Genomic DNA, 23,960 nt, shown 5'->3' on the forward strand with positions numbered 1-23,960 from the left:
AAGCACTGTACCAACCCTGTCTGCTGCAGGCTGAGAGGGAGAGCGGAGATTCCCCAAGAAAGAGCCTCACAGCTGGGATGATACAGTCGCTAATTTGCATCCACCTTTTTGGAGAAATAGACGAATAACAGAAAGACACACACACACACAGCAGCAGCTCAAGTGTGTGAAGGATTTCACGTTTCTATGGAGAAGGAAGTCTATTTTTAGGAGCGATATAAATAGATCTTTCTGTGGCTCTGACGCCTGCGTTCATGTCTGAATGTACCCAGCAGCATTATTACTGCGTATTACTTTATTATCTCCGTGCGTCTCTGCGGACTTGTTTTTCTCAAAACCGCAGACTCAAACAGTTCTTCTGCTCTCTGTGTGAATGACAGTCAGAAACATGCGGACAATGAGCTGCAATTTGTCTCAGTGACATCAGTGCAGAGAGCAGGCGCATCAGAGCTCACTGACACCCACAGGGGGGATAAGGAAAAGCATAATTGGCTGTCACATTCATCAATACACTTTGTGCAGCCCTCCTCGGACCAATACCAGCAGATACAAAGCTCCAAGCATGTCCCCACAGAGAGGAACAGTGTATCATGGAGCTGGACAACGTCCTCCACACAGCACGAGACAACCCATAACGAAGTCATCGTATCAAACATCAGACAGTTTGGTGTCCTGGTGGTTTAAATGAAGATAAACAGCAGGAAGTGTTCAACAGAGGCAGTGGCTCAAAGGAGCAGAGGGACACCGGCGACTTATTGTGGAGGTGGAGTGTGGGGGGGGGGAGACAGGGAGCAACTTTGTAGCCGTGGAAACAGTTGCTAAGTAGCGAACCGAGGCATCCCTGGACCGAGAGGGGACAAAGATGTGGTTGTGAGGGGAGGCAACGTGCAGCAAAGGAGGGAGAACGATTAGGTTACTGAAAAAATAAAGATCAGAATTTCACATGCTGGTTAGAAATAAAACTATTTAAAATCAGTGAAAATCAGTGAGTTCAGTGAGTTATTCTGATACCACGAAATACAAGGTACCTCATAGTAATACTAAAATGTAATTCTTAATTATGACACCTGTGCAGATTATAATTCACATTTTGAAAACACAGCCCGGCATAAGCTGTCTTCATGTTTTCATTTGGATCACCACTGAACAAATGAAGTGATGTACAACTTCCCATTGTCCCTGAGCACCATTTAAGATCGACCACAGTGATCACTCGTCCCACCTGCACCGATCTCACTCAGGTGGGACTCCCGAGCCGCAGCCCGCTCCGACATCTCTTCCTCCCCATCCGCATGCACGGCCTCGTCCGTCTCCCTCGCTGCTGTGAAATCTGACTGACAGAAAACAGGGACGAAAGAGGACATCCCATTAATATGCTAATTCATGCGGGGATGACTTCAACACAGCGAGCATAGTCAGAAATACACGAGTGTCAGCTGGTGAGGCACGCCGCGTGAAATCGAAGCTCGGGGAGGAGGATGAAGAGGAGGGCGACATGAATGTAGGCCTACTGCGGTCGTGTGTACACAGGAAGTGAAGTGTGTTTGTGGAGAGGGAACCCCTGCATCCTCACACACCAGAAACACACATCACGCTGCATCTAAATGTTATAATGAGACATAAAATATGCAGCGGAACGGTTTGAAGCACGTGGATCTCGCATCACATGTGTCAGTGTCCTTGCCATGCGAGGACCTGTTCGCTCTGTGCTGCCATCAATAATCCATACGACAAGGTCTAGTGGAGAGACAGCAGAGCACTGAGGGCTTATGTAAGAGAGTGTCAGGACTGGGGGGTTGGGTGGGGATCCTCCAGGACCCGACTGAGTGACAGGAAGGAAAACGAAAAGACATGTATTCCGCAGCATCGGCACTTTTAGTGAGAATCTCCTGTGCTTTGACATCCTTCATCTACAAGCAGTTTGTTTTGTTGCTGATGAGGCCGACGGTGGTTTATGAAAATTGGTTCGCCGGTCGTTTCCTCGCTCTGACTCGGTAGATGGACCACGCTCAGCACACTCCCCCGGCCTCCCAGAGAAAGACAGCCAGCTCCCCTTATCTCCTCGGCCAGAATCCCCTGCCTCCGGAAAGCAATTTAAAGGCCAGACAGAGACACAGAGAGAGAGACAGAGACACAGAGAGAGAGACAGAGACACAGAGACACAGAGAGAGAGAGAGAGAGAGAGAGAGAGAGAGAGAGAGAGAGAGAGAGGACTGCTGCCTCACGATAAGACTGTGGAGATCAGGTTCACTTGAATACAACAGGCTAGATCCAAGCCAACAGTAAGCTGACAAAGAAGGCAATAAAATATAAAAGAATTACACTTAAATAATTGCTTGATTTTGATCTTGAGCCTGTCATGCTGTTGGTTCTCAGTTTATCAAAGAAAGTCTGAAACTGCTGAAAAAAATGGTAAAATTGTTATTTACACGCGACTGATGTGTCAGAAACCAACAACAAACACGAGCCAAATGTTGGATGAAAGTGGAGATTTAAGGTAACTTGTTGCGTAACTTTGAGAGGACTTTGGTTCACTTCTGCTTTTGTCTTTAAGTATACTTTTATTTTGTTGAACTCATCGACCAATGAAAAGATAAAGACCTAAAGATTGTTTATTAACTGGCCTAAAGTCCTTTATTTGGTTTTCCTTTTTCTTTTGGTTCTTTTGTAATGCACACCAAAGAAACTATTAAACTGGTTTGAGGTCTCCCCATTTTATTATTCTGCACTCACTGTGATACAAAATGTTTTTTTATCCATCTCAGCACTTAAATGTGATACTTCAGGGCCATGATGTGTAAGCTATTTTAAGATTCTTTATTGAGTACAAGTATAGGACAATGAAATGCAGTAGCATCAAACCAGAAGTGCAAAAAAGGGCTCCTCAGTGCATTTACAACTCTGTTTGGCATATTTCATTATTACCTTTGTGACCTTTCCTCTTGACACGTCGAGGTACAAATGATTTAGCATTATAGGGCTCTGTTATTTCTCTCATTTTGCTTTGAAAAATCGACCAGTTAGCATTCAAGCTAACATCTTTTAAACTGCCAAAGTATTTTCCCATTAGGCGCTGATATTTGGCCACCCTAGAAATCCTACAATCACACTTATGTGTTTCTTTAACATCTTGTCTTAATGTGGATTTATGTCTTATGTAAAGCCGTCACATGAGGGCTACACATCTGAACTTGCCTTACCCTTTGCTCATGTAATACCGGTCTGTGTTGTATTCAGCTGCTTGAACAAGCAGACGGATGGTAATTACCACCTTTTGCATTTGATATGCATGTATAATAACTACAGTAATAATTAAATCAGTAATAATTTAAGTAAAACTATAAAAAAAGTTGAAACGGTATGCTAAGTTTGAAACTTGAGCCTCCTCTGTGTGGCTCTGACATTAAGATATATGGTCTGACTGGCCTGATTTTGTCTAAATCTGCTCCAACCATTAACTCATAATTACAGCTCTGACAGGATTCATCTTCATGAAGCATCGCAGTCTGAAATTGTGGCCGATTCAGGAGCGGAAACCCCAATCAGGTTGAACCCTCTTTGTTCTGTTACAGGAAGTAATTATTCTTAACCTGGTGGTTAATTAAATATTGAGGCAGCTTAAATGGCTGTGCCGTCGCTTTGCTTTATCGGTCACTTCCTAAAATGACAGTCTCCATCTCTTTTCCTCTGCTCTGCATCTGAAGACGAACACTTCCTTCTCTTGTCTGGAACACAGTGGCCCTAATCAGGCAAATCCACGGCTGCAGTACATTGTGTTTTAGAAAATATAATACGAGGAGTGCAGCTTCCCTAATAGGTTTTCAAGAACATTTCAGTGCAGAGTGGAAAGTTGGTACGGATTTAGACAACTCAGACAGACATATTGGGAATTATAGAATACCAAATGTATTTGCCAAAAATAAATCCACAAAAAAAAATTAAAACCTGCTGAGAGGGTGCAAGCTTTTTTATTGGCGCTCAGCCCCTTTCAGCAGATGAATTTTGATATTCCAGAGGAGAGGAGTGTGGGATTACAATCGCAGGCAATCTAGTGTGGAGTTATAATCTGCTCTGTCTACGCTCTGCTGTCTCTCCCCGGGCTGATTTTATTCTGTATTCAACCAGGACACTTAAGATCAGATAAGAATCCGATTTTTACAGTGATGGCCTGGAAAATGAGAAATGGCCTCCTTAAGGGAATAATGGAGAGAAAGAAATAATAATAGAATGATGGACTGATAAAGTGTAGGAATCTGACATTTGGGGAATAGTTGAATGGCTTTCTTGTCAAAATGAGCTAACTAGCTCATTTAGCTAACACTAGCTAGGTCAAAAGATTGATAATTTACCAGTCATGTTTCTTTGCGATAGCTAGTAGCCGGTAAACTTAGCTTAGCATAAAGAGTGGAGACAGCACACCTGGCTTTGTCCAAAGGAAATTATTACTCCTGTTACCAGCACTACTAAAGTTCACTAATTAACACATTATATATAGTTAGTTAGTTAATGTGTTTGCTTTATTTTGTTTCAAACAGTATGCTAACGTTAGCCTTATGTCTGTACTAACCGGTGGTTGCCTCAGAACTGGTCCTGACCATAACCGCCCATAAAACATTGAAGCCTCTTTCAGTTTTTAAAAGTTACACTAAAGAGAAATAACGTGTTAATTAGTTAGTTAGCTTTAGAGTGCTGGTATTTTTCCCCCCACATTTGGAAAGGGCCCGGCTAGCTGTTTGTCTTTGTGCTAAGCTAAACTAAAATAAGCTAAGCGGATGCTGGTTTAGCTGTAGCCGTTAGCTTCCAAGCATGCTATCACTCTGCTTCTATCACCACAAAATGTCCCGCTATTCTCTGAAGCACACAAACCAAATGAAACCGTGACTAAAAGTCACAAGTAGAAGTAGATATCAGCGGGTTTCTTTCTGTCCCGTCACATTCTCTCACTACAGACTCTGTGTGCAGTAGATCAGTTCACACACTGGGGCCAGATGTGGCTGTGAAACAGATTAAAGCTTTGTGAGGATTAAAGCGGTCTGACTCTAACGAACGTCCCCTCCTGCAGTCCAACATGTGAACCAGCTGCACAGAGACAGACTTGTCTCTCGGGTATCTTTGGCTGCACGTTAACACAGCTGAAGCTCTGGGGACCTCTGAGGTGACGTCAGCACCTCTTCGCCTCGGTGGAATAACTGAAGATGACACGTGCTTGAGGCGTTTTCCATAAATCCATACACCTCGTGATTAATTTGACTTTTTGTCCTTTGGGGGGGAAACTGCCTAATTGGAATTAGATTAGGGTATATTTCTTCAGAATAAATGATTTCACCAGTGGCATCACTGGTGTAAATGATTTCACAAATGTGACTCGACAGGACGGCTTTAATCATTTTCTTTCACGCGGACAGTAGTGAAAGAGCACCACCTAGTGTCTACGCGTGGTTACTGCTGCAGAGGTTTTGAACAGCCAGACTCTGCACTGAACTTCTTATTTTAACACCACTTACTACTTCTCTATTATTCAGAGGGAGGTCAAGTACTTTTCAATCAAATGAGTTTACTTAACAGCAATAGCTTTTATTTATTATTAAATAATAATTAATGAATAGCGACCAGGGTTTGGAAACTTAAATAAATGTACTGTCAGCCTAAGTCAATGTGTGGTAGAAAATAGATATGGCAATATTTAGAATTTACTGGTTTCAGTACATTTAGCTCCACAAATGTTATCAAATTGGCATTAAATACCTTCAAGGGAATAAGAAATACCAACATGACTGTAAAGATACTGGAACAGTTCTGAATTGCTCTCTGAATCTAAAGGAAAGTACAAAAGGAATGTTTTATCTGAAATGAGGCCTTACCTCGCTGCTCAGGTCATACTAGAATGCAGTAAGATAGTTGAAAATAAACACCAACTTTAAAAGTTGAACTTTTAAGGCTAATTATTCAAAATAAATCAGAATATGACCACGAAGACCTGTGGTGCAGCAAGTGCGTCTTCAGCTTAAAACATTTTGTCCACAAAACTGTTAAAAGCTCAAAAAAAAAAAAGATTTGGAAACAACTTGAATCATTTATTTCGGACTGAATCAATGAACACAAAAACATTTGGGGTTGGCTGACAATACGAAACCACAGGAAGTATTTACAAATGCGTTATCTACAAGAAGGAATGGGACAATTGATATCGGCTTCCCCAAAACCGGGCAGAAATAGAGAGCGTGAGTGCTGGACCACACGGCCTGAAGAGTCACAACACTGGAGCTTCATCACACAGGTGGCATCACTGGTGTGGCCGACAGACGACAGTTTATAAAACCTCCTGCTGTGACTCTCGTAAGACAGGAAATAAGAAACGCAGTGATCATCGTCCACCATGAGATCCATCCAGCCCTCCGATCACTCAGGACTCGTCCCGGTCGCCTGCTTTCCTCTATTCTGCCTATTAAACAACTTAGGAAGCTTCTTCGTCGATCTTGGGTGCCAAGTAGTATTTGACGTGTCCCATATCAGCAATCTTGTACTCCACCACTGAAGAAAGACAAAAAAAGTTATTGCCACAGCAGTTCCTGTAAAGGTGTTGAGAATCCAAACGAAGACTTTCCTACATACTAAAAAGGGACGGAGGAACTTACCGAGGGGGATATCGGCGGACATGCTGAGGGTGACCGTCTTAGACAGCGGCGTTGCCTTGGTGAAGAAGTTCAAGTAGTTGAGGGCAAAGATCAGCTGGACGGGTTCATTCATCTCAATAGTAACCTAAAAACAGAACGATTTGAAGTTAATGTCAATCGAACAATGGTTTCAGATCTTAAACAAGATGACATTGAATTAGTACAACTGGCCAAAGTCATTAGGTTACTAATAACCCAAACGTATTAGTCTGGCTCCAGCGCTCATACTCACTGCCTCGTCCTCTTTGTCTACGTTGCTGGTCTGGGACAGCTTGACGTTTCCTGTGCCCAGCTCTCCTGAGGCCGAGAACTTGACTCCGTCCTTGGCGCAGGAGATCATGACGGCGTCACCGATCTGGGACAGGTCACGGCAGATACGGGCAAACTCCCCAGAGGGCATCTTCACCACACAGCTGTACTCCTGCTCCTGGAAGGACAGACGGACAAAGAAAGGTCAGGGACGGTGTGGATGAAGTGTGCCGGAGCCAAAGAGACGGGGACAGGTAAGAAAGTGACTTACTGGAATACCGAGCTGCTCCACATCCAGGTCCATCAACTTCATCTCGTAGTCTGAGACTTTCTCCTGGTCTGTAAGAGTGAGAAGAAAAGGAGGTAAATATGACGTTGATCCCGAAGAAACAGAGCTAATCAGCATCTGTGATGATGACGTCATACTGCTTCAATGTCAATATCTCAAAAACTTACTGAGCGTCTCAAACACCAGGGCGAGTGTGTCTGCATTGTCTTCTGCTCGGAGGGTGATGATGTCTTCATTTCCTGCGCACTTCAGGATTTTTGACATACTGTACGACAGGGAGGAAAAAAAGACATGTCAAATCACTTGAAAGAAAAAGTAGTAGACTATTCTAAAGACAGATAAATCATAAAGGGAAAATAAATACTTCCCATCTTCAAGTGTGAGTATGTGCTTCTTCTCTATTATATTACACATTTAAAAATTTAGTTGAAATTAATATTTTATATATATATATTAATAAGCAATTTGATAATTTCCCCTTTAGTTTTCAGTTGCATTCAAACAAACTATTCATTAACAGTTAATCTGCTGCTTATTCACAATAATAATTAATTGGTCTATAAATCACATATGTATTTAACATGTATACAGTGACGTTATAAAACACATCTACTGCTCTAAAGTACAGCAGGTGTGTGCTTCAACGCAAGTCATCAAAAGCTCACCAACTAAAATGATCCATAACACCAGTGTTATGTTACAAAGAGAGGCGGCAGTGCACCGGAAGTGGAAGTTCCCGGGTTGAATAACAATTCCCGCCAAAGCACTTGGCGCTCAAATGACGTCGGCTTTCGAACTGCGCCAAATGTCACTAACAACACTGAACAATTATTGTGTGTTAAACCAAACCAGCTGTTCATAAATAACATGTGAACACCACCATTTGGTTTTGACCCCGACAGTAAAGGGTTAACGGCTCAGTCCAGTAGAGAGACATGCCCGGGCAATTCTCCCAAGATGGCCTCCCTCTTTGTAAGCTTCACATATTAGACAGTTATGCTAACAAAAGAGACTAAACTTACCATTTAGCCAAGAGCTACGTTACGTGTCCTGTGTGTACACAAACCGCTCAAACCAAACTTCCGCTGTTTTTACATACATTTAAGCAGCGCAGAAACTTTGACACGTCGGCCTCTCAAACTAAGTTACCTAACGTCACTTCAGGCAGCAGATGCTTATGCTAATTTATCGGCGACAGATTGAGACACAATAAGAGTACCATCTGCACTAAAAGAGCGGTCTGCAACGTAGTGTGAAGGTCTTCACCTGCTGAGGTTCACTCCCATGGCCAGGTTTCTGTCGCAGCGGTACGAGTCGAAGCCGTCGTGTCTCAGGGTGAGCTGGACCAGAGAGACGTGAGACGAGTCCATGCTCTGCAGGGAGATACCGGACGAGCTGACGTCCCAGCAGGCTTCTGTGATCAGGTCCTTCAGAGCCTCCAGCACCTTCTTCAGGATGGATCCCTGCACCAGGCGAGCCTCGAACATGGTTGCTGTGGAGTTTTGAGTCTGCGTGGATTATAACGAAGAGATTAGTGGGTCGCCTGTAGCGTTACTCCGTCAGAGATGGTGAGACTGCTCTAAAAGTTCAGTCTTTGAGTTGTTAGCTAGCGGGAGCGCAGCAGGCAGACACCACTCTCACAGCAGAGGGAAGGTTTTGAGCTGGAAGCGCGCGCTAACCTCAGTTTTTAATGACTCGGCGTCCTTACGTCACTTCCGTGTCCGTTGTCGGTACCTCCCAACCGTGAGTGAGGACTGATATCGGCTATCTTGGAGAGGACACAACAATCAACACAGAATAATACCACGTAATAACATGTTGACAACAATACAGGCAATATTATATAATAATATGGATTAAAAAAAACGTAAATCATAATATAAATATATTATATAATAATTATATAATAAGTTATTTATATGTATTTAGCCTCGCACATACAAAGTAAACACATAAAACAGCAGATAGTGAGATAGAAAAATTAATTTAAATGTATTGCCCTAACAATTTTGGGGGGAATTTGTGAAAAACAAAGTGCCCGAAGTGCTACATTCATTTAAAATGAATGTAGGAAAAGCAGATTGAGGAACATCCGCAGACTGTTGATACAACTGTTATCAGCTTCCCCCCTTTTCACAAATGCACAACATTGCAACATCAAACCCATTTTTTTATGCAAACAAAATACACTGTTAAAAAACATTTCTCCAAATAAATTAAAAAATATTCTGCTTCTTCTCTTTTATTTACAAATTTGCAACATTTGAATTACTAAAGCAGTGTCGTCTCTCCCACCATTGCAGCGATACATTACTAAAACTACATACTGCATGTGGGGATACATAGGCATGAATGTACATATGTATGAGAGTTATACATTGTTATTCTTCCCCTCTGACCACTTATGTGTAATATACCTGTGCAAAAATAATTATACGCAAAGAACACTAAGCATTTTCCATTTTGTTTTATTGATCAATGAGAGGTGACACACAGCATCACTAATCACAACTATGTTCCCAGTTTGTCGCACACACATACATATATAAAAAAGGATGGTAATGTTATACTGCCATTGTACCCCTGAGTATATATATGTTGATTCAGGCCACTTAAGAACAGGGTCAAGACGAGTGTCACGACATCTTAGAAAAGAGAGCAGAGAACATCTTTGCAGAAAAGCAATCTGAGGTATTAAGGAATGTTAGACTTACACATTTTGCATTACGTGTTGGGGCAGGGATTTTCATTTGTATTTGGGCCACTCACATTTTAATTGGCATTGATTGCAGAGACCGTGGTCTTTCTATACTGGGGGGGCACCGTTTAGAGAATATCAGACAGGATGTAGTTGGTTGCCATGGCGAGGATGGGGGCTCCTGTTGGGACACCGGGGAAAGGACCGCTGGACCCAGCGATGTCAACGTGGGAGTACGGCAGAGGTGCGCTGGAATCCACACCATGCTGCGTTGGATATTCAGAAATAGAAGTAATACAAGTTAATCACTAAAGTCCATGTTGTATTTTTCACACTTACGGATAAATAATAACTTAGTGTGACAATATGTGAGCACCTTGTCGAGTCCCGCGGCCATGATGAGGAAAGCTGCAGGGGTCTGATGTCCTCGAGGGGTCGCGGAGGACGGCAGGTTGTTGCACTGCAGAATATCCTCGTACTCAGACTGTCCCTTGTGGAAGTCGTAGTCCTCTCGTCGGATATTGGACACCTCGAACACGTCCCCCAGCGCCTCTCCAGCTGCAGGAGAGCGGACCAAGACCACGAGTTAGTTAGTGGTGGAGGAAATGAAGCGGTCTGGAGGCATCACATCACTATGAAGCAGTTGTGCTGGAAGTTGTTTATTGGATTTGATTTGAGTCAAAATAGCAACATCTGCTGGGCAGTCCAAGTTATTGCAATTATACAAAGACTATCAAAGATATGAGATATGTAGAGACACGGGTGGCAAATAATTATTTTTTAATATATATATATATATATATATATATATATATATATATAAAATCAGCCAATCATTTCTAATCAATTACTCTCAAAAAAGTCAAAAGTCAGAACAAATTAATAAACAGATACAAAAGTATGGACTCTGAGCAGACTGAGCAGTAAATTCTAATCGGTTCCAGGCGGCAACCTCTGGTTCTGAAAAGTGATCCAATGCTGAAGTGTCTTCATTCATTCTTTCTAATAGCCAGCAGGGGGCGACTCCTCAAGACTTCAGATTATATAGAAGTCTATGAGAAAATGACTACTTCTCACTTTATTTATTACCTCAGTAAACATGAGTTTATGGTCTAAAATGATAGTTTTGATTCTTCTTGATGATGTTCATTTATTAAGTGATGATCCCATTTAGAGTCAAATAATAGACCATAAAACGGTATGCTTTAGGGCGGGGCTACCTTGTGATTGACAGGTCGCTGCCACGGCGTTGTCTAGTCTGGGAGTTGTCCGTGTTTTTGTCTTTAACCCTTTGGCAGTGTGTTTTCAGTTCATCAATGTTAATCGTCTTATTCTGTGTTTGTTATTCTTAGCTCCGCCATCTTGTGACACTTCTGGTTGCAAAAAGCCAAGATGGCGACGGACGAAATGCTAAATTTGTGGCTTCAAAATGGCCACAAACCAATGGACAACATCACAGTTACTATGTCAACTTCTCATATAGTCTATTATCAGTTCATCTGTCCAGGGGGGCGTTTGTGCCAAATGTTAAGACCCCGCCCCCCAGGTGTTACGACGATATTGTGTTACAACCCGAAAGCATAATGCCTCTGGCCATGGCTGTCATACAAATTAACTTTCACTGTTAAATTTATCTGTATAGTTTTCTCACCTTTCTGCCACTGAGCTGCAGTTTTGTTACGATGGGCCGGTCCGTTATCCATGATGATCTACACAGAAAATGTAAAAGAGAACTCGGTACAAACAATGATTGATGCATTCTTTGTTATTTTAATGTTTACATATCAATATGTCCCAGTAAGTGGCAGTATTTCAGCAGCACTTACAGAGTAGTTGGGTCCCATGGCTCTGATGGCGTGACCAGTCAGAGTAGCAATAGTAAACAGCTGAGGAGACGTCTCACGTACCGCCTGCAGAGAGACGATCAGAGCGAGAACGATAGAACTGCAGAAAATGAGTTACGATTTTAAAATGATTTAAGCAGTATTAATAACGGGATGTTCTGACCTTCTCCTTCATCTCACAAAGCAGGTCGACCATCACCATGCGTCCCTCAGCATCGGTGTTTCCCACTCTCACTCTGCGACCCGCACGGGAAACCACCAGCTCATCGGCCACGTAGCAGTCTGAGAAAACACACAGAGGGGCTCCAACACTGATCCCACTGACAGAAATCCAAGCAGGAATGTGCATGATTGGGGGGGGAGAGATTACACCGACCTGCACCGACACTGTTCCTCACCATGGCCATGGAGCCGACAACCTTCAGATGTTTTGGCTTCAGTTTGGCTAGAATCTAAAGAGCAGGAGGGGGTTAGGGAAAGAAGCGGTGCTGCAAAACTTAAAACAAATGCATGAAACTGAAAGTCCATGTTGGGTGGGGTGGGTCACTGACCTGGAAGAAGCCGGCCACAGCAGCAGCTCCACACTTGTCTCTGTGCATCCCAGCCATGAAACCTCCAGCCTTGATGTCGGCTCCACCAGTGTCGTAGGTGATGCCCTGGAAAACACCACATATGCAGTCGGTCACACAAAGACACTAAACACGCTCATTTTCCTTCATTAAATTTCTCCATTAAATGTATTTCTCACATCACAAGGAGACTTCTTCAAACGTCTTGTTTATCCTTCCCATAGTCTGACACCCAAAAATATTAAATGTACTATCATGTAAAAGAAAAGCGGAGATGAAGCTGGAACCAGGAAATGTTCGGCATTTTTTGCTCAATAAATGATCGAAATAGTTGCAGTTCAAATTTTTCAGATAGACTAATCATTCCAGGTTCAGTTAAAAAAAAAGTGTGCATCTGTTTACTCACATATTATTATTTTACAACATTTCCCTGTAATTCAGACCGACATCTGGTGTCTTTGGAAGCAGTTTGCACTTGACTGGAATTTAATTTGCTGTACATTATTTACTTACTTTCATACCAACTTAAATGAAATTTGTTAGATCACCAAACATTTACTGCTACGGTTCCACCTCAGGTGTCTTTCACCAAACTACAGTTTGATAAAGCCATCATTCATCCAGAAGCGTTGTCGTGGTTCAGGACAGCAGTCTCTCAGTCTCCTCTCACCTTTCCCACCAACATGAGCGTCTTCTGGACCGGTCCCTCTCCACAGTACTGCAGCTTGATAACTCTGGCCTGGTGACGGGGAATGCCTGTATGAGGAGGAATCTATGAGTAAGTATGCAAACATCTTTTTTAAATAAATACATGTAACAGTGTTATTAAGAGATATAAACTAAATATGTTCTCCTACAGTCGGCACAGCGGTTGACGGCAGCCAGACAGGGATACTCCTTCTCCAGAACCTTCACGTCGCTCACCACTTCCACCTGGAGGTCAATAAACAGACACATTGTTAGGTTTCTACAGTTTTGGGGTCAGGAACTAAACACCGACACGCTTTTCCTGGACTGAGACTAAAATGGTTTCTACACATTTCCCTGATTCTAAGGAGGAACAGCAGAGGACTTTCTCCTAACCCAACAATAGAAAGGATGGATCATGATATGCAGGTTGTTGCTACCTTCACGGGGCTGTCCTTGAAGAGCTCCTGGACGTAATCAGCCACACGAGGAGCAGCCATGCGTTCGGGGTCTGAGCCGCCGATGTCTCGGCATGCCAGTCTGAGGAGGGGGAAACAGGGCAGCAGGTGGTGAATGAGTCAACGCCACCACGCGAGAAAAATCTCAGCAGGGGGTGGGTGAGGCGACGTGTTTCCAACCCACCTCCCACTCTCCAGGGCATCGGCGAGCTCCACCAGTCTCCGTCCCTGAGCCTCCTGAGCCGCCCACAGACCCAGAACACACACCTTGTAGTTGGTGGCTTTCACGTTCCCCTCCCTCACTTCCAGCGGCTTTTTGGGGGGGGGGGGGGGGGGTGTAATTGTTTTTTTAATGTTAGCATGTTCACAGCTAGCATCTTATATCTAGGTACATGCAGATACAACCACAGAACACATTATATCACCTTTTTACAGTGTATTAGCTACGTAGGACTTCACATGACTACTTCTTTAAAACTGTTTACTAGCGGTCGGATCGTCTGAGGCGCATTAAGTGCAAAGTGTGAGATATTCTCTCACCATGTAGAGAGCATGAAGGGCCCCGAGTGCAGCCACCATGGTGCTGTTCTTGTAGTCCTTGTGTGGAGGGCAGACCAGCAGGGGGCGCTGCATGCCTGCTTTCAAGGCCCTGAAAAGGACAAGCAGGTGACAGTCCAGTCAAAGAAACCAGCAATATGAGACACTAAAGGGGGGGAGGGAGGTAAAACAAAATCAGCTCCTATCGACCGACCGTTTGATACCGTTGACCGCCGCGTCGCTGAAGCGCCTGACGTCGTCATAGTCGCGGTTCACCGGGCCGGTGGAGGCAAACACCAGGCGGTTACCAGGGAGACCAGGGACCTTCAGGACCACCACCTCCTCCCCGAGACCACTGTCCACCTGGAGGGAGAGCAGAAGAGGAAAGTGAGACCACACAGCAACACTAGAACACATGAAATACCAAGATGGGTGCCAATTCTGAGATTTGGAAGCAAAACTATGCCAGAGAGTTAAAACTTCACAATCTCATCCTCGCAGTACTATTGCTGTTTACAGGAGTCGTCAGAGTTGATCCTTTGAATTGCTGCAGTGTCTACTTGTGACCTACAGTCAAGTTGTTTTCAGCTCATCTATCCTGTTCACCGCCTTGTAACCAACGCTTCAGTGGAGAGGTGGGAAATCTGAATCTACCCCGAGTTTACGTTGGGCTGAACACTGGTGCTAATCTCCAAGTTGGATTCAGAAAGTCCTGATATGATTACATTTTTTGTGATTCTTGAAAATCCTGAATATATTTTGAAAAGAAAAAAAGGAGTATTTATACCAAGTAACTGAATTTAAAGTCACTAATCCTAAAAACTGTTGTTTTTTTCCAGTCCTACATGAGAACGGATTGTCATGTCAATGTAGTCTGGGTGTGATGGAGACAAAGGGGGGGGGGGGGTCAGGTGAGGAAATACATGTTTCTGTAGTAAGCGATTGGCTGCAGGTGGTGGAAGAACAGAGAACAGAGGCTTACAGCGCTGTAGTCCTGCAGCGGTGCTTTCAGACACTCGAGCTCAGAGGGCAGCGTGTCATGGCTCCTGGTCACCAACACGATGCCATCAAAGCTAAGAAGAAGAAGACAACATCATCATCATCATCTAACACAACTGTCTGGTTTAAGATGCACTAAATAACTTGCCAACAGCCTGGCAGCTAAAGAGGAAGTCCAGCGTTTCTGTCGATACTCACTTCTGGTTCTTGAGGTCGGTGGTCCATTCAACAGGCTGGATGCTGCACGGAGGAACACACAGAGAAAAGTCACTTCCTCTTGTAAGAGCAATGTCAGCAGTAGACAGAGCGATGCAGTTAGACTCAGCTTGTTACAATGCCAGTTGATGATAACAGAGAGGGTCAAAGTGTGAAAACCAGCAAGACCTTTGAGACCTGCTTTCAGCTGCTTCACCAGTTTGTGCATAAAGTTATAAAGTCGGATAACCAGTCTGTTTTTACACTCGCCAGACATTTCTGGCATCATATGACACACAAGGGAAGCAGAGTAAGATTGAAAGTGAAATCTCAGCTAACAAAAGAAAAAAGAAAACGCCTTTGTGGAAACTGAATCCAGAAATGATTTGACTTTTGCAACATGAGAGGATCAGATGTTTTACTTCGAGCTGTGAATGATCACACAAATGAAGCATCACGGATATATCAAACGTCTAAATTAAACCGGTTGAATAAAGCACAGTATACAACAGCGGTGTGGGGGGATATCATATTTAACAAACCCCTCTCTGGGTCTCTTTGTGCACAAAGCGCACGCGGTGGAAGTCTAGACTTTAGAAAACCGTTGCACCCAAAACGAAATAATCCATTTTATAATGAAAGCAGAATGAATCTCACCTGGTGCACATTTTGTCTTCCTTCTCTGGTGTCTTCAGGGAGAACAAGACAGCTGACAGACGGTAACAACGGCTCCTTCCCCTCAGTCCTCTCGGGTTGATCACATGATCCTTTAAGACGCACTCGTGCTGCCTCCGCGAGCTTCTCGCACCTCGTAATTACGAAATTTAAGTCGAAAAATGCAACCTTTCGTCCAACTGATATTATTTTTTTGTTCCCGTTGGATATACTTTAGTGTATATTTTTGTGTACTATCCACATACGTGAAATTGTTAATCAAGCTAACGGTTGTTGTGTCAGGTTAACGAAAGTTCCCACTGTACGTGAAGACGCATTTCAGGATACAGTAGGGAGTTGTAGTTCCTACAACTGATTAAACGAACGACAAATCTGCATTTACATGATTATATGACTAATATAGGAATTATTTCTTTACATAATATAATATAAATCACGGCTACACTCAATCACCGTTGAGAAATATATCTCTCCCCTGACTGGACTGACCTCGTGAACTACAAACACTAACCGGAAGTAGTTAAAAGCAGCATTTTCTGTGCACAGCTGGAGAGGTGAGTATTAACTAGAGACGGTACAAAGGGCAGGAAATAAGAAGTAGTAGCGGCCCCGGTCCTCTTGATATACAGTTTTATCTCAGCTAAAAATCCAACTGCAACGCTTCAGTTCGAGCTGCAGGTAGGCAGGAGTTAACCGCTACTGCTGCCGTGTTCACGCGTTTATTGTCGTGGTTATGATGATTTACAGCGATAGCAGGCACTGATAATTGTGCATTGTGGCACAATATGCTGACATGATTTGTACTTGATCCATTTCTGGGGCCTCCTCTCGACAAACTAGTTTGGCTACATAGTTGAGCTCTGATGTTATGAGTGTCGAGAGTTTAAAACGTCTCCTTCAGAGAGTTAAAGTCAGAGGAGTTTATAAATACCATAGGCAGGCCTGGGGAAGTTCAGCAATTTGAACATACAATTTTTTTTTTTTTTTATGGTAACACCAGAATTGTGTTGCCACAAGTTGTTTTTCATTACATTCAAGTGTTCAGCTGATTCAACTTCATAGGACCACTGCTAAAGAAATCAATTAATCGACTGGACTTTAATCACTGAAATGTTTTTTTTAAATAAAAAAGGAAAAATGTCAAACTTTCTCTGGTTCCAGCATCTTAAGTGTGCAGATTTGCTTTCTCTTGTATAGTTTTAAAACTCAGTACCTTGATTCGGAAACAGTCTTGGGCACTTTGCACTATTTTAATTGTTAAATAAAAAAATAACCATAAACAGGCTGATAAAGGGAGGTTTTCATGCGTGTGTGTAGATTTTGCGTTGATGACGTGAATTCAATTCTCTCTCTACTCGTCTGTCATCTGCTTTCCTTCCTCTCCTCCTCGCGTCGCTCTCACTTCGACAGATGAGACTTCCTCTTCGCTCCTTTTGCATCTTCAGGAGTTTGTTCCCTCAAAGGCGACCAGCAACGAACCCACAGAGGCGAGGCCTGAGCGGTGCGGCGATGCGCCTGGTGCAGTTTCGACGGTGTGGTGACGGAGGGGGCGTCAGGGTGGGAGTGGAGCAAGGTGGCGATGGGCTTGGCGTGGTGGATCTGAAGGCATTTGACCCCTCCATGCCCTCGACGATGAGAGAGCTGCTGGAGCTGGGGGACGAGGGTCTGGAGCGGGCACAGAGGTATCAAACGCATGCAGTCTTATTACTAAATATATTTGTGTTCTGTTTGGACTCGTAAATCACTGTCTTCTTCCTCTTGATCCTCATAATCTTCCTTAATTGCTTTAGTTCATCACTAATTCATTGTCTTCCTCCTCATCTTCTTCATAAATCATCGGCACGGTTACTGTATCCTCCCTAAATCATCACGTTTTTCCTGAATAAATGTAAATCAACAACCTTCTTGTTTAATCATTCTGTTTCATCGTCTCAAACCATCGCCTCGTTTCTAAATCAGTAACCTATTCTTGTTTAATCACCTTCATAAATCACGCTCATCGTTAAACGCAGATGGTAAATCGTCTCTTCTTCAATCATCATCTTGTTCCTGCATCAACACCATTTCCTCAAATAACTTCCCCTTCTTGAGGAATCATCTTCCTCCTAAATCATTAAAAGCATCTCATGTTTGTAGTGAAACATCTTCCTAAATGGACTTGTTAGAGTAGCATCTTCTCCCTCCATCCTGTCTTTGTTCCTACAGCTTCATCTACCTCAGCATCCTCCTCTTCCTCACTCCTCCTCCTCCTCTCCTTTAGAGCCCTATCATCCGGTCGGTGTGTGGTGGAGCGGTCAGACCTCCAGCTGCTGTCTCCTGTGTTGGCCCCAGAGAAGGTGGTGTGTGTGGGTATGAACTACAGGGACCACTGCCTGGAGCAGAACGCCCCGATCCCCAAAGAACCCATCATCTTCAGCAAATTCCCCAGCGCCATCACGGGGCCGTACGACGACATCATTCTGCCCTCAGAGAGCCAGGTGAGAGCGAGTGGCCAAGCTTTATTTGTGTCACTATTTCAAAGGGAAAACTAGAGGTGACAAAGTGTTCTACATTAATAAAAAAAAAAAGTGGAACAGGGAGATATGAGAAGCAGAGAAGACAATAAGGGCAGAACCTAAAGAAGTTATGAAATCAAGAGAAAGTCAAAGATGCCTTTTTAAAGTTAGGTGTCTCCTCTCGGTGGTCTGAGCCCACAACAAGTCTTAATTCTAATGTAGTGTTGAACTTTGTTTGTTTCCTAAGAGCTCTTCAGAGCCGTCATGTGGATTATAGGTGTGAGCAGCGACTTTATTGCATTGCACTCAAATCAAATGTTACTACTTTACTACAGACTACAAACCTGCTGTGAACTAGGGTGTAGTTTTTACTGTTGCACTTGCTTCCTCTCTTCCCTGACTGAAGGAGGTGGACTGGGAGGTGGAGCTAGCCTTTGTGATTGGACGAGGAGGAAAACACATCAAGGTGAGCGTCGCATCATCACATCCGGCGGCCTCGCTGGTGGAGGAGCGCCTCTGACTCCGCCTCCTCTCCTCTTCACTCAGGAGGAAGACGCTCTCTCCCACGTGGCCGGCTTCACCGTGGCCAATGACGTCAGCGCGCGCGACTGGCAGATGAAGCGCAACGGGAAGCAGTGGCTGCTGGGAAAAACGTTCGACAGCTTCTGTCCGCTCGGCCCCGCCTTAGTGACCACCGACGCTGTGAAAGGTGAGAGGGAACAGGAAACCATGGCAGGGAGAGAGACACAATGTGGTGAATCACATGATGAATAGATTGGTGAAAACATTCCTGATGCATGTTTTATCATACTTTAGATTATGGCCAAATCAATACAGAATACATAAAAACATCTGATTAACCTTCGAGTCAAGGATATAAATCTTCAGGTTGGCATCATAAGGTGTAATAAAAATAATACGGGCTACTTTAATGTTCCAATTGAACGTTTTCAAGCTTGTGATAAGCAAATTAAATGTACGACTTTTAAAGATTTACCATCTTTTTCACGGTCAAACTAGTCAAAGATGACAGAAAACCTGCAGGGAAGTAAAATAAAGAAGAATATTTATTAAGCCCAAGAATTTATTGGCATTTCTGTCACATCTGTCGATACTTCCCAGCATTACATTATGATACATTTTAATAATAGAATCACATAATGTTACCTGGGCCCCGATAAGCAGCACAAAATTGAAGGATTAACTAATAAAAAAAACATTTTAATCAATTTAAGTTTTTGCTTTAAACTAAGACTTTACCATCATGAGATGATGCGCTTCCTACAGAAAAACAATCCAGTCCTACTTGTAGTCTACAAACCACAAAATAAATCTCATGTTGCTGCCTTTGGCAGGCAAGAACACACATTAAGGAGCTGTGTAAATTAAACTCGGGTCTTTTTGATACCGTCCCCCCTCCAGATCCTCACCGCCTGGGCGTCCGCTGCCTGGTTAATGGAGACACAGTCCAGAGCAGCAACACCGATCAGATGATCTTCCAGACGGAGGCGCTGGTCGCCTGGGTCTCAAAGTTAGTCCACTCTCTTTCTGCAACTTCACACATATTTACATAATATACTGTATACACACAACTTTGAAATTTTTCTTGCTTCAGTAACTCCAGCTCAGAGTGCTGACTTTACATAAAAAAAAATGATGCAAATGTGTCAGAAATGAATCCAAAAGAGGAGCGCTGTGCGTGCAAATGGCCTCCGTTCTTTAAGGACCTCCAAGCTGGAATTACATGCTTCAACTAAGACCTTCCCGCCACCACTGCCACCCTGTTTGCCCTGAAGGCACCCTGACCAACTGGAGCGTTCTCTGATCCGAGAGGCCTTTCTCCTCCCTCGGCGGACTCACTGGTGACGATGCCCACGGCCCCTCTCAGCGGGTCTCTGTTCACTCAGGGAGACTTTGGGGAAGTTGTGCGTGATTTTAATCTGCTGACCAAACTCTATGAGACACACTTTCCACAGTCAACAGCAAGTCATGCTCTTTGCTGCTCCTGCATCTGAACCTCCACCGTGTGTGTGTTATTTTTGTCTCCTGTCAGGTTTGTGACTTTGACCCCAGGAGATGTTTTCCTGACAGGCACTCCTCCAGGCGTGGGTGTGTTCAGAGAGCCACCTGTATTTCTCAAGGTGATTTAATGTGGCAAAATGCACAGAATACACGTAGGCTAAGATGCAGAGTTAAGAGACTCTGTATCGTGTGCAATGATTTAATAGACAGAGAGGGGGTGGTTGAGTTTAGGAGGAGTAAAAGTTGTATTTTGACAAACTGTCTTTCCTTCCAGAAAGGAGACGTGGTGGAGTGCCAGATCGACCAATTAGGCTCCATTATCAACAAAGTGGTGTAAACTGCTGAGAGCAGCCACGATCCATGAAGGAATGTCAGCTGTTCAACAAACTGCACTGCCGATCGACTGCTTCACACAATGAATTACTATTTCCACAAAGTGTCATTATTGATTTTTCTTCTGATAGAATCTTTTATTATTCGGAGTGTTTTTATTGGTGATGCTACAGTAATTGCAAAGGGAGGAACACGCGGTATTTTTACTCCAGGAAACGGTGTAATTACGTGACTCGATGTGCTGTTTGCAGCTCGACCTCAGCTATTGAGTCACAGTCATCGCCAGCTGTAAAAATACCCCTCTGGATCAGCAGCCGCCCACTCGTGCTGTAGAGGACAAACTGTGAACCTCAGGACTCTTTTTAATAATGTTTATTATTCATGATGAATTGTATATAATAACACTGTTCAAGGATTCAAGCATAAAAAATGAGCTTGCTAAAAACATGCCGTCTACAAAATGCGTCCCCTTTATATTGCGCTGGGAGAAAATTCTTCATAACTTCGATCTGCGCTTCGTGTACCAGCTTGATTCATTTTCTTTTGGCTTAAATCACTAAAGTTGACTTTTTTTTCACTGATATAAACAACTTTAGAGAAATCCCGGCACTGAATGGACTCATTTTAAAGTATAGATTACATCTGGCAGATTTGGTCCAAAGTAGCTTACATTTCTCCCAGGGGGAAGAATTCGAGGTTAACAACCCTATAAATTATGACCTCTGCCTCCTGAACTCCCCAAAGTTCACATCTGTCCAAATGTGAAGAGCGAGTTGAGACGGATATATTCAAAGAAACTCCTGAAATAAGTTACTTTGCATCATAAAACAATAACAGTCTTGCAATAAATCTTACCTTCATTAAGATTAAAGTGTTTTAGAGAGGTGTTGATTCAACTATACGACAGTTTGTGGTGCATTGATTTATAATGAGCGGTATCTTTAATATTTAGTCTGCCGACATTGTGATGGACAAAGTAAACACTTCTCAGTAATACAGTTGAATCCACACCTCAACAGGATTATTGTCGGACGGTTGTATTGGACTGATTGAGTGTAATCTTAAACTGTATCCCAGTACAACTTAGTAATTGTATTAAGTATGTCCAAAACGTTATACAATACTATTTCTGCATTATACAAGAAATCTAAATACTTAACCGTTTTATACCAACAGGAAATCACACAATGTTTACGCCGTACGTTGATCAAACTGGTTGAATGTGTTGTTTTTAGTTTATAGACCGACTGTTTTTAGGCTGCTGTACTTTGTTAACCTGCCTGCATCAGTGTGCAGTATAGCTTTCACACCGAGCTGCAGTGAGGCATGTGTGCAAAGCACTGAGGCTCTGACACTCGGTTCAACACCGGGTGGCAGTAGAGTTTCACGGTCGACTGCAGCTTTTGGTTTGAGTTAAAATAAGGACAAAAACAGCCGCGCTGGCTCACGACTGTGTAAACGGACGCCTCCGAGGCATCGATTTGTCTCCGCGTCTCGGTGTAAAAAGGTGCATGTCGAAACAGACTCTCCTGAGGTCTGAGTCAGCACACAAAGATCTACATTCAGGAGGAGAGCAAGCTACAATGATGAGCTGTTTGGGGGAAATCATATTTATGAGAGGCAGCATAATATACGAGTGTAAAGCATTTCGTAACCAGTCTGTGCACCAGGAACTCATTCAGCTCGTGTGTGTAGTTGGCACATTTCTTTATTGTCAGCCTGAACATTGCTGAACTGATCAACTTGAGAATAAAGCACAACTAAACTTAATGTTCGGGTTACAAACTAAAACTTCTGCGGCCTTCGCTGCAACATAAACATGGTCGAAAACACGAGCCGCACCGAGTCCTCGCAGCTGATTGCAGGGACTTCATAACCCTCGTCTCCTGTGGCTTTATGCTAATGCTATTACTAAAGATAAACTTAAAATCAGTGTCTCATCACTGAAAAATCAAAATGCAATTAACCTAAAGGCACGAGCGTCCCTGCTCAGCATGCATCTCAACACCGAACACGAGCTTCTCTGACGCGGGCAGAGGATGAGGTCAGACTCTGCAACACAACAAAGCCCTTGAGTCACGCCGCACAGTTAAACACATTAATTGAAGAGGTACTGGGAGATGAAGCGCTGCAGCTTCCGCCTGTTTTCCGACGACTGGAACAATGGGCCGACGCCCAGGAAGACGCCTCCTCTCTGACGCTCCTCCAAAAGGACCTGAGGCGAGCACAGACACAGCGCTGTCAGGGCACACGCAGCCGTGACGCCTTTTTATTTACTCCCCTTTATTTGAGCACTGCGAGCTCGGAGCCTTTCTTATCTTTAGTGTTTTTTTTTTTTTGCACTAGGCCGAATAAAAAAACAACACAGAAGTAATAACAGAGATAAAAACAAGAACACCAGAAAAGTGTGAAATAATAAGGTGAAATGGGGGAGCCAAGCTTCAGCATTTTCTGTTGTTTTACAGGTTCATCAACACTAGAAGCCCCCCCCCGGAGTGGAATTAGATGCAGAATCCTTTAGACAAGCCGGATAACGACCACTTCTGACTGACAACCTTGATAAGAAAGTTAATAACGGCCTCATGAGATCTGTGCAGATATATGGGTCAATGATGCTCTATTTTTAAAAGGCAGTGATTCCCAACCCACAGACGGATGGATGCAGATCTACTTTATTGAGTTGAAAGGCTTAGTGGTAAATTGTGAGAGCGGGGAACTTGTGCCGAAACCCTGATGAATATCTCTGGATAAAAAAAAAGGCCGCATCAGACTTACGAGGGAGCTGCTGTGTCCTCCATTTTTATTTTATGACTAGAATCGGAGTTTCTCTTCAGTTCTCTGATTTTAAGTCGCCGTTTATCAGCTACATTGCCCTCCTCCTCTTTATTATTCCTTGCTGCTGTTTGCAGAGTCTGTGCAGATGGAGATAACAGACGCTCATTCAAACCATTTGCTTTCGTTCTTGCACTTTATGATAAAAAGAAAAACTTTTGCCCGTTAATCCATCGCAGTAAACGGGAAGCCTTTATCTGAACTCCTCAAAGTTGAGTCCTCGGTCCATTGTGCCTGAGTGGAGTGTTTTCATATCAGGTCGCCTCACAACGAGGGAAATATGTCAGAGGAAACTTCAAAAATCACCTTACAAATGGGTTCCCCGCATTCAACATATTAATCTTACTTAGCAAAATGTACTGATAGGGATTGCTCGGTATTATGGGAAATAAACGTGGCCGCTT

At 43.4% G+C, this 23,960-nt stretch overlaps 4 protein-coding genes across 5 annotated transcripts in view; 1 reads left to right on the forward strand and 3 right to left on the reverse strand.

Annotated features, from left to right (window-relative positions):
- Positions 1-6,053: 6,053 nt before the first annotated feature.
- pcna (proliferating cell nuclear antigen) lies at positions 6,054-8,895 on the reverse strand. Its single transcript, XM_076099228.1, has 6 exons — positions 8,479-8,895; positions 7,380-7,477; positions 7,195-7,262; positions 6,907-7,101; positions 6,636-6,759; positions 6,054-6,531 (listed from the first exon to the last, which is right to left on the reverse strand). The coding sequence occupies exons 1-6, from the start codon at positions 8,697-8,699 to the stop codon at positions 6,455-6,457; spliced, it is 783 nt and encodes a 260-aa protein (XP_075955343.1). The 5' UTR covers positions 8,700-8,895; the 3' UTR covers positions 6,054-6,454.
- A 769-nt stretch (positions 8,896-9,664) lies between these two features.
- LOC142957412 (putative aminopeptidase W07G4.4) lies at positions 9,665-15,970 on the reverse strand. Its single transcript, XM_076099225.1, has 16 exons — positions 15,857-15,970; positions 15,203-15,244; positions 14,988-15,078; positions 14,220-14,368; positions 14,009-14,117; positions 13,653-13,780; positions 13,451-13,550; positions 13,181-13,256; positions 12,994-13,079; positions 12,306-12,410; positions 12,131-12,206; positions 11,918-12,036; positions 11,737-11,820; positions 11,562-11,619; positions 10,287-10,468; positions 9,665-10,176 (listed from the first exon to the last, which is right to left on the reverse strand). The coding sequence occupies exons 1-16, from the start codon at positions 15,865-15,867 to the stop codon at positions 10,039-10,041; spliced, it is 1,554 nt and encodes a 517-aa protein (XP_075955340.1). The 5' UTR covers positions 15,868-15,970; the 3' UTR covers positions 9,665-10,038.
- Positions 15,971-16,252: 282 nt separating this feature from the next.
- On the forward strand, positions 16,253-21,169 carry fahd2a (fumarylacetoacetate hydrolase domain containing 2A). 2 transcript variants are annotated; one of them, XM_076099227.1, is made up of 8 exons: positions 16,253-16,428; positions 17,285-17,556; positions 18,135-18,351; positions 18,776-18,835; positions 18,916-19,078; positions 19,792-19,900; positions 20,423-20,510; positions 20,666-21,169. In XM_076099227.1, exons 2-8 carry the CDS (start codon positions 17,285-17,287, stop codon positions 20,726-20,728), a joined length of 972 nt encoding a protein of 323 aa, XP_075955342.1. In that variant the 5' UTR covers positions 16,253-16,428; the 3' UTR covers positions 20,729-21,169. The 2 variants fall into 2 exon arrangements, with proteins under 2 accessions (XP_075955342.1, XP_075955341.1); XM_076099226.1 differs by lacking the exon at positions 16,253-16,428 and adding an exon at positions 16,429-16,552.
- A 1,251-nt stretch (positions 21,170-22,420) lies between these two features.
- The window catches only part of gpat2 (glycerol-3-phosphate acyltransferase 2, mitochondrial), a 28,051-nt gene continuing 26,511 nt past the window's right edge, over positions 22,421-23,960 (reverse strand). The window contains exon 22 of the mRNA XM_076099370.1: positions 22,421-22,939. Coding sequence (XP_075955485.1) covers positions 22,823-22,939 — 117 coding nt within the window. The 3' untranslated portion in view covers positions 22,421-22,822. The remainder of the gene's footprint in view (positions 22,940-23,960) is intronic.

The sequence above is a fragment of the Anarhichas minor genome, unplaced genomic scaffold (assembly GCF_050575085.1).
Source record: "Anarhichas minor isolate MPS153535 unplaced genomic scaffold, ASM5057508v1 ptg000025l, whole genome shotgun sequence".
NCBI lineage: Eukaryota > Metazoa > Chordata > Actinopteri > Perciformes > Anarhichadidae > Anarhichas > Anarhichas minor.

What these genes read in the sequence shown, in the direction of transcription:
- fahd2a (XM_076099227.1), top strand. Translation starts at nt 17,285, where the DNA reads ATGAGACTTCCTCTTCGCTCCTTTTGCATCTTCAGGAGTTTGTTCCCT. An exon ending in TTCTGCCCTCAGAGAGCCAG is followed by an intron (nt 18,352 to 18,775) that starts GTGAGAGCGAGT and finishes CCCTGACTGAAG; the next exon opens with GAGGTGGACTGGGAGGTGGA. An exon ending in CTGGTCGCCTGGGTCTCAAA is followed by an intron (nt 19,901 to 20,422) that starts GTTAGTCCACTC and finishes GTCTCCTGTCAG; the next exon opens with GTTTGTGACTTTGACCCCAG.
- LOC142957412 (XM_076099225.1), bottom strand. An exon ending in CTGTGGCCGGCTTCTTCCAG is followed by an intron (nt 12,207 to 12,305) that starts GTCAGTGACCCA and finishes CCTGCTCTTTAG; the next exon opens with ATTCTAGCCAAACTGAAGCC. An exon ending in GAGGAACAGTGTCGGTGCAG is followed by an intron (nt 12,037 to 12,130) that starts GTCGGTGTAATC and finishes GTGTTTTCTCAG; the next exon opens with ACTGCTACGTGGCCGATGAG.
- pcna (XM_076099228.1), bottom strand. Translation starts at nt 8,699, where the DNA reads ATGTTCGAGGCTCGCCTGGTGCAGGGATCCATCCTGAAGAAGGTGCTG. An exon ending in TAGACAAAGAGGACGAGGCA is followed by an intron (nt 6,760 to 6,906) that starts GTGAGTATGAGC and finishes TTCTGTTTTTAG; the next exon opens with GTTACTATTGAGATGAATGA. An exon ending in GTCCGCCGATATCCCCCTCG is followed by an intron (nt 6,532 to 6,635) that starts GTAAGTTCCTCC and finishes GTCTTTCTTCAG; the next exon opens with TGGTGGAGTACAAGATTGCT.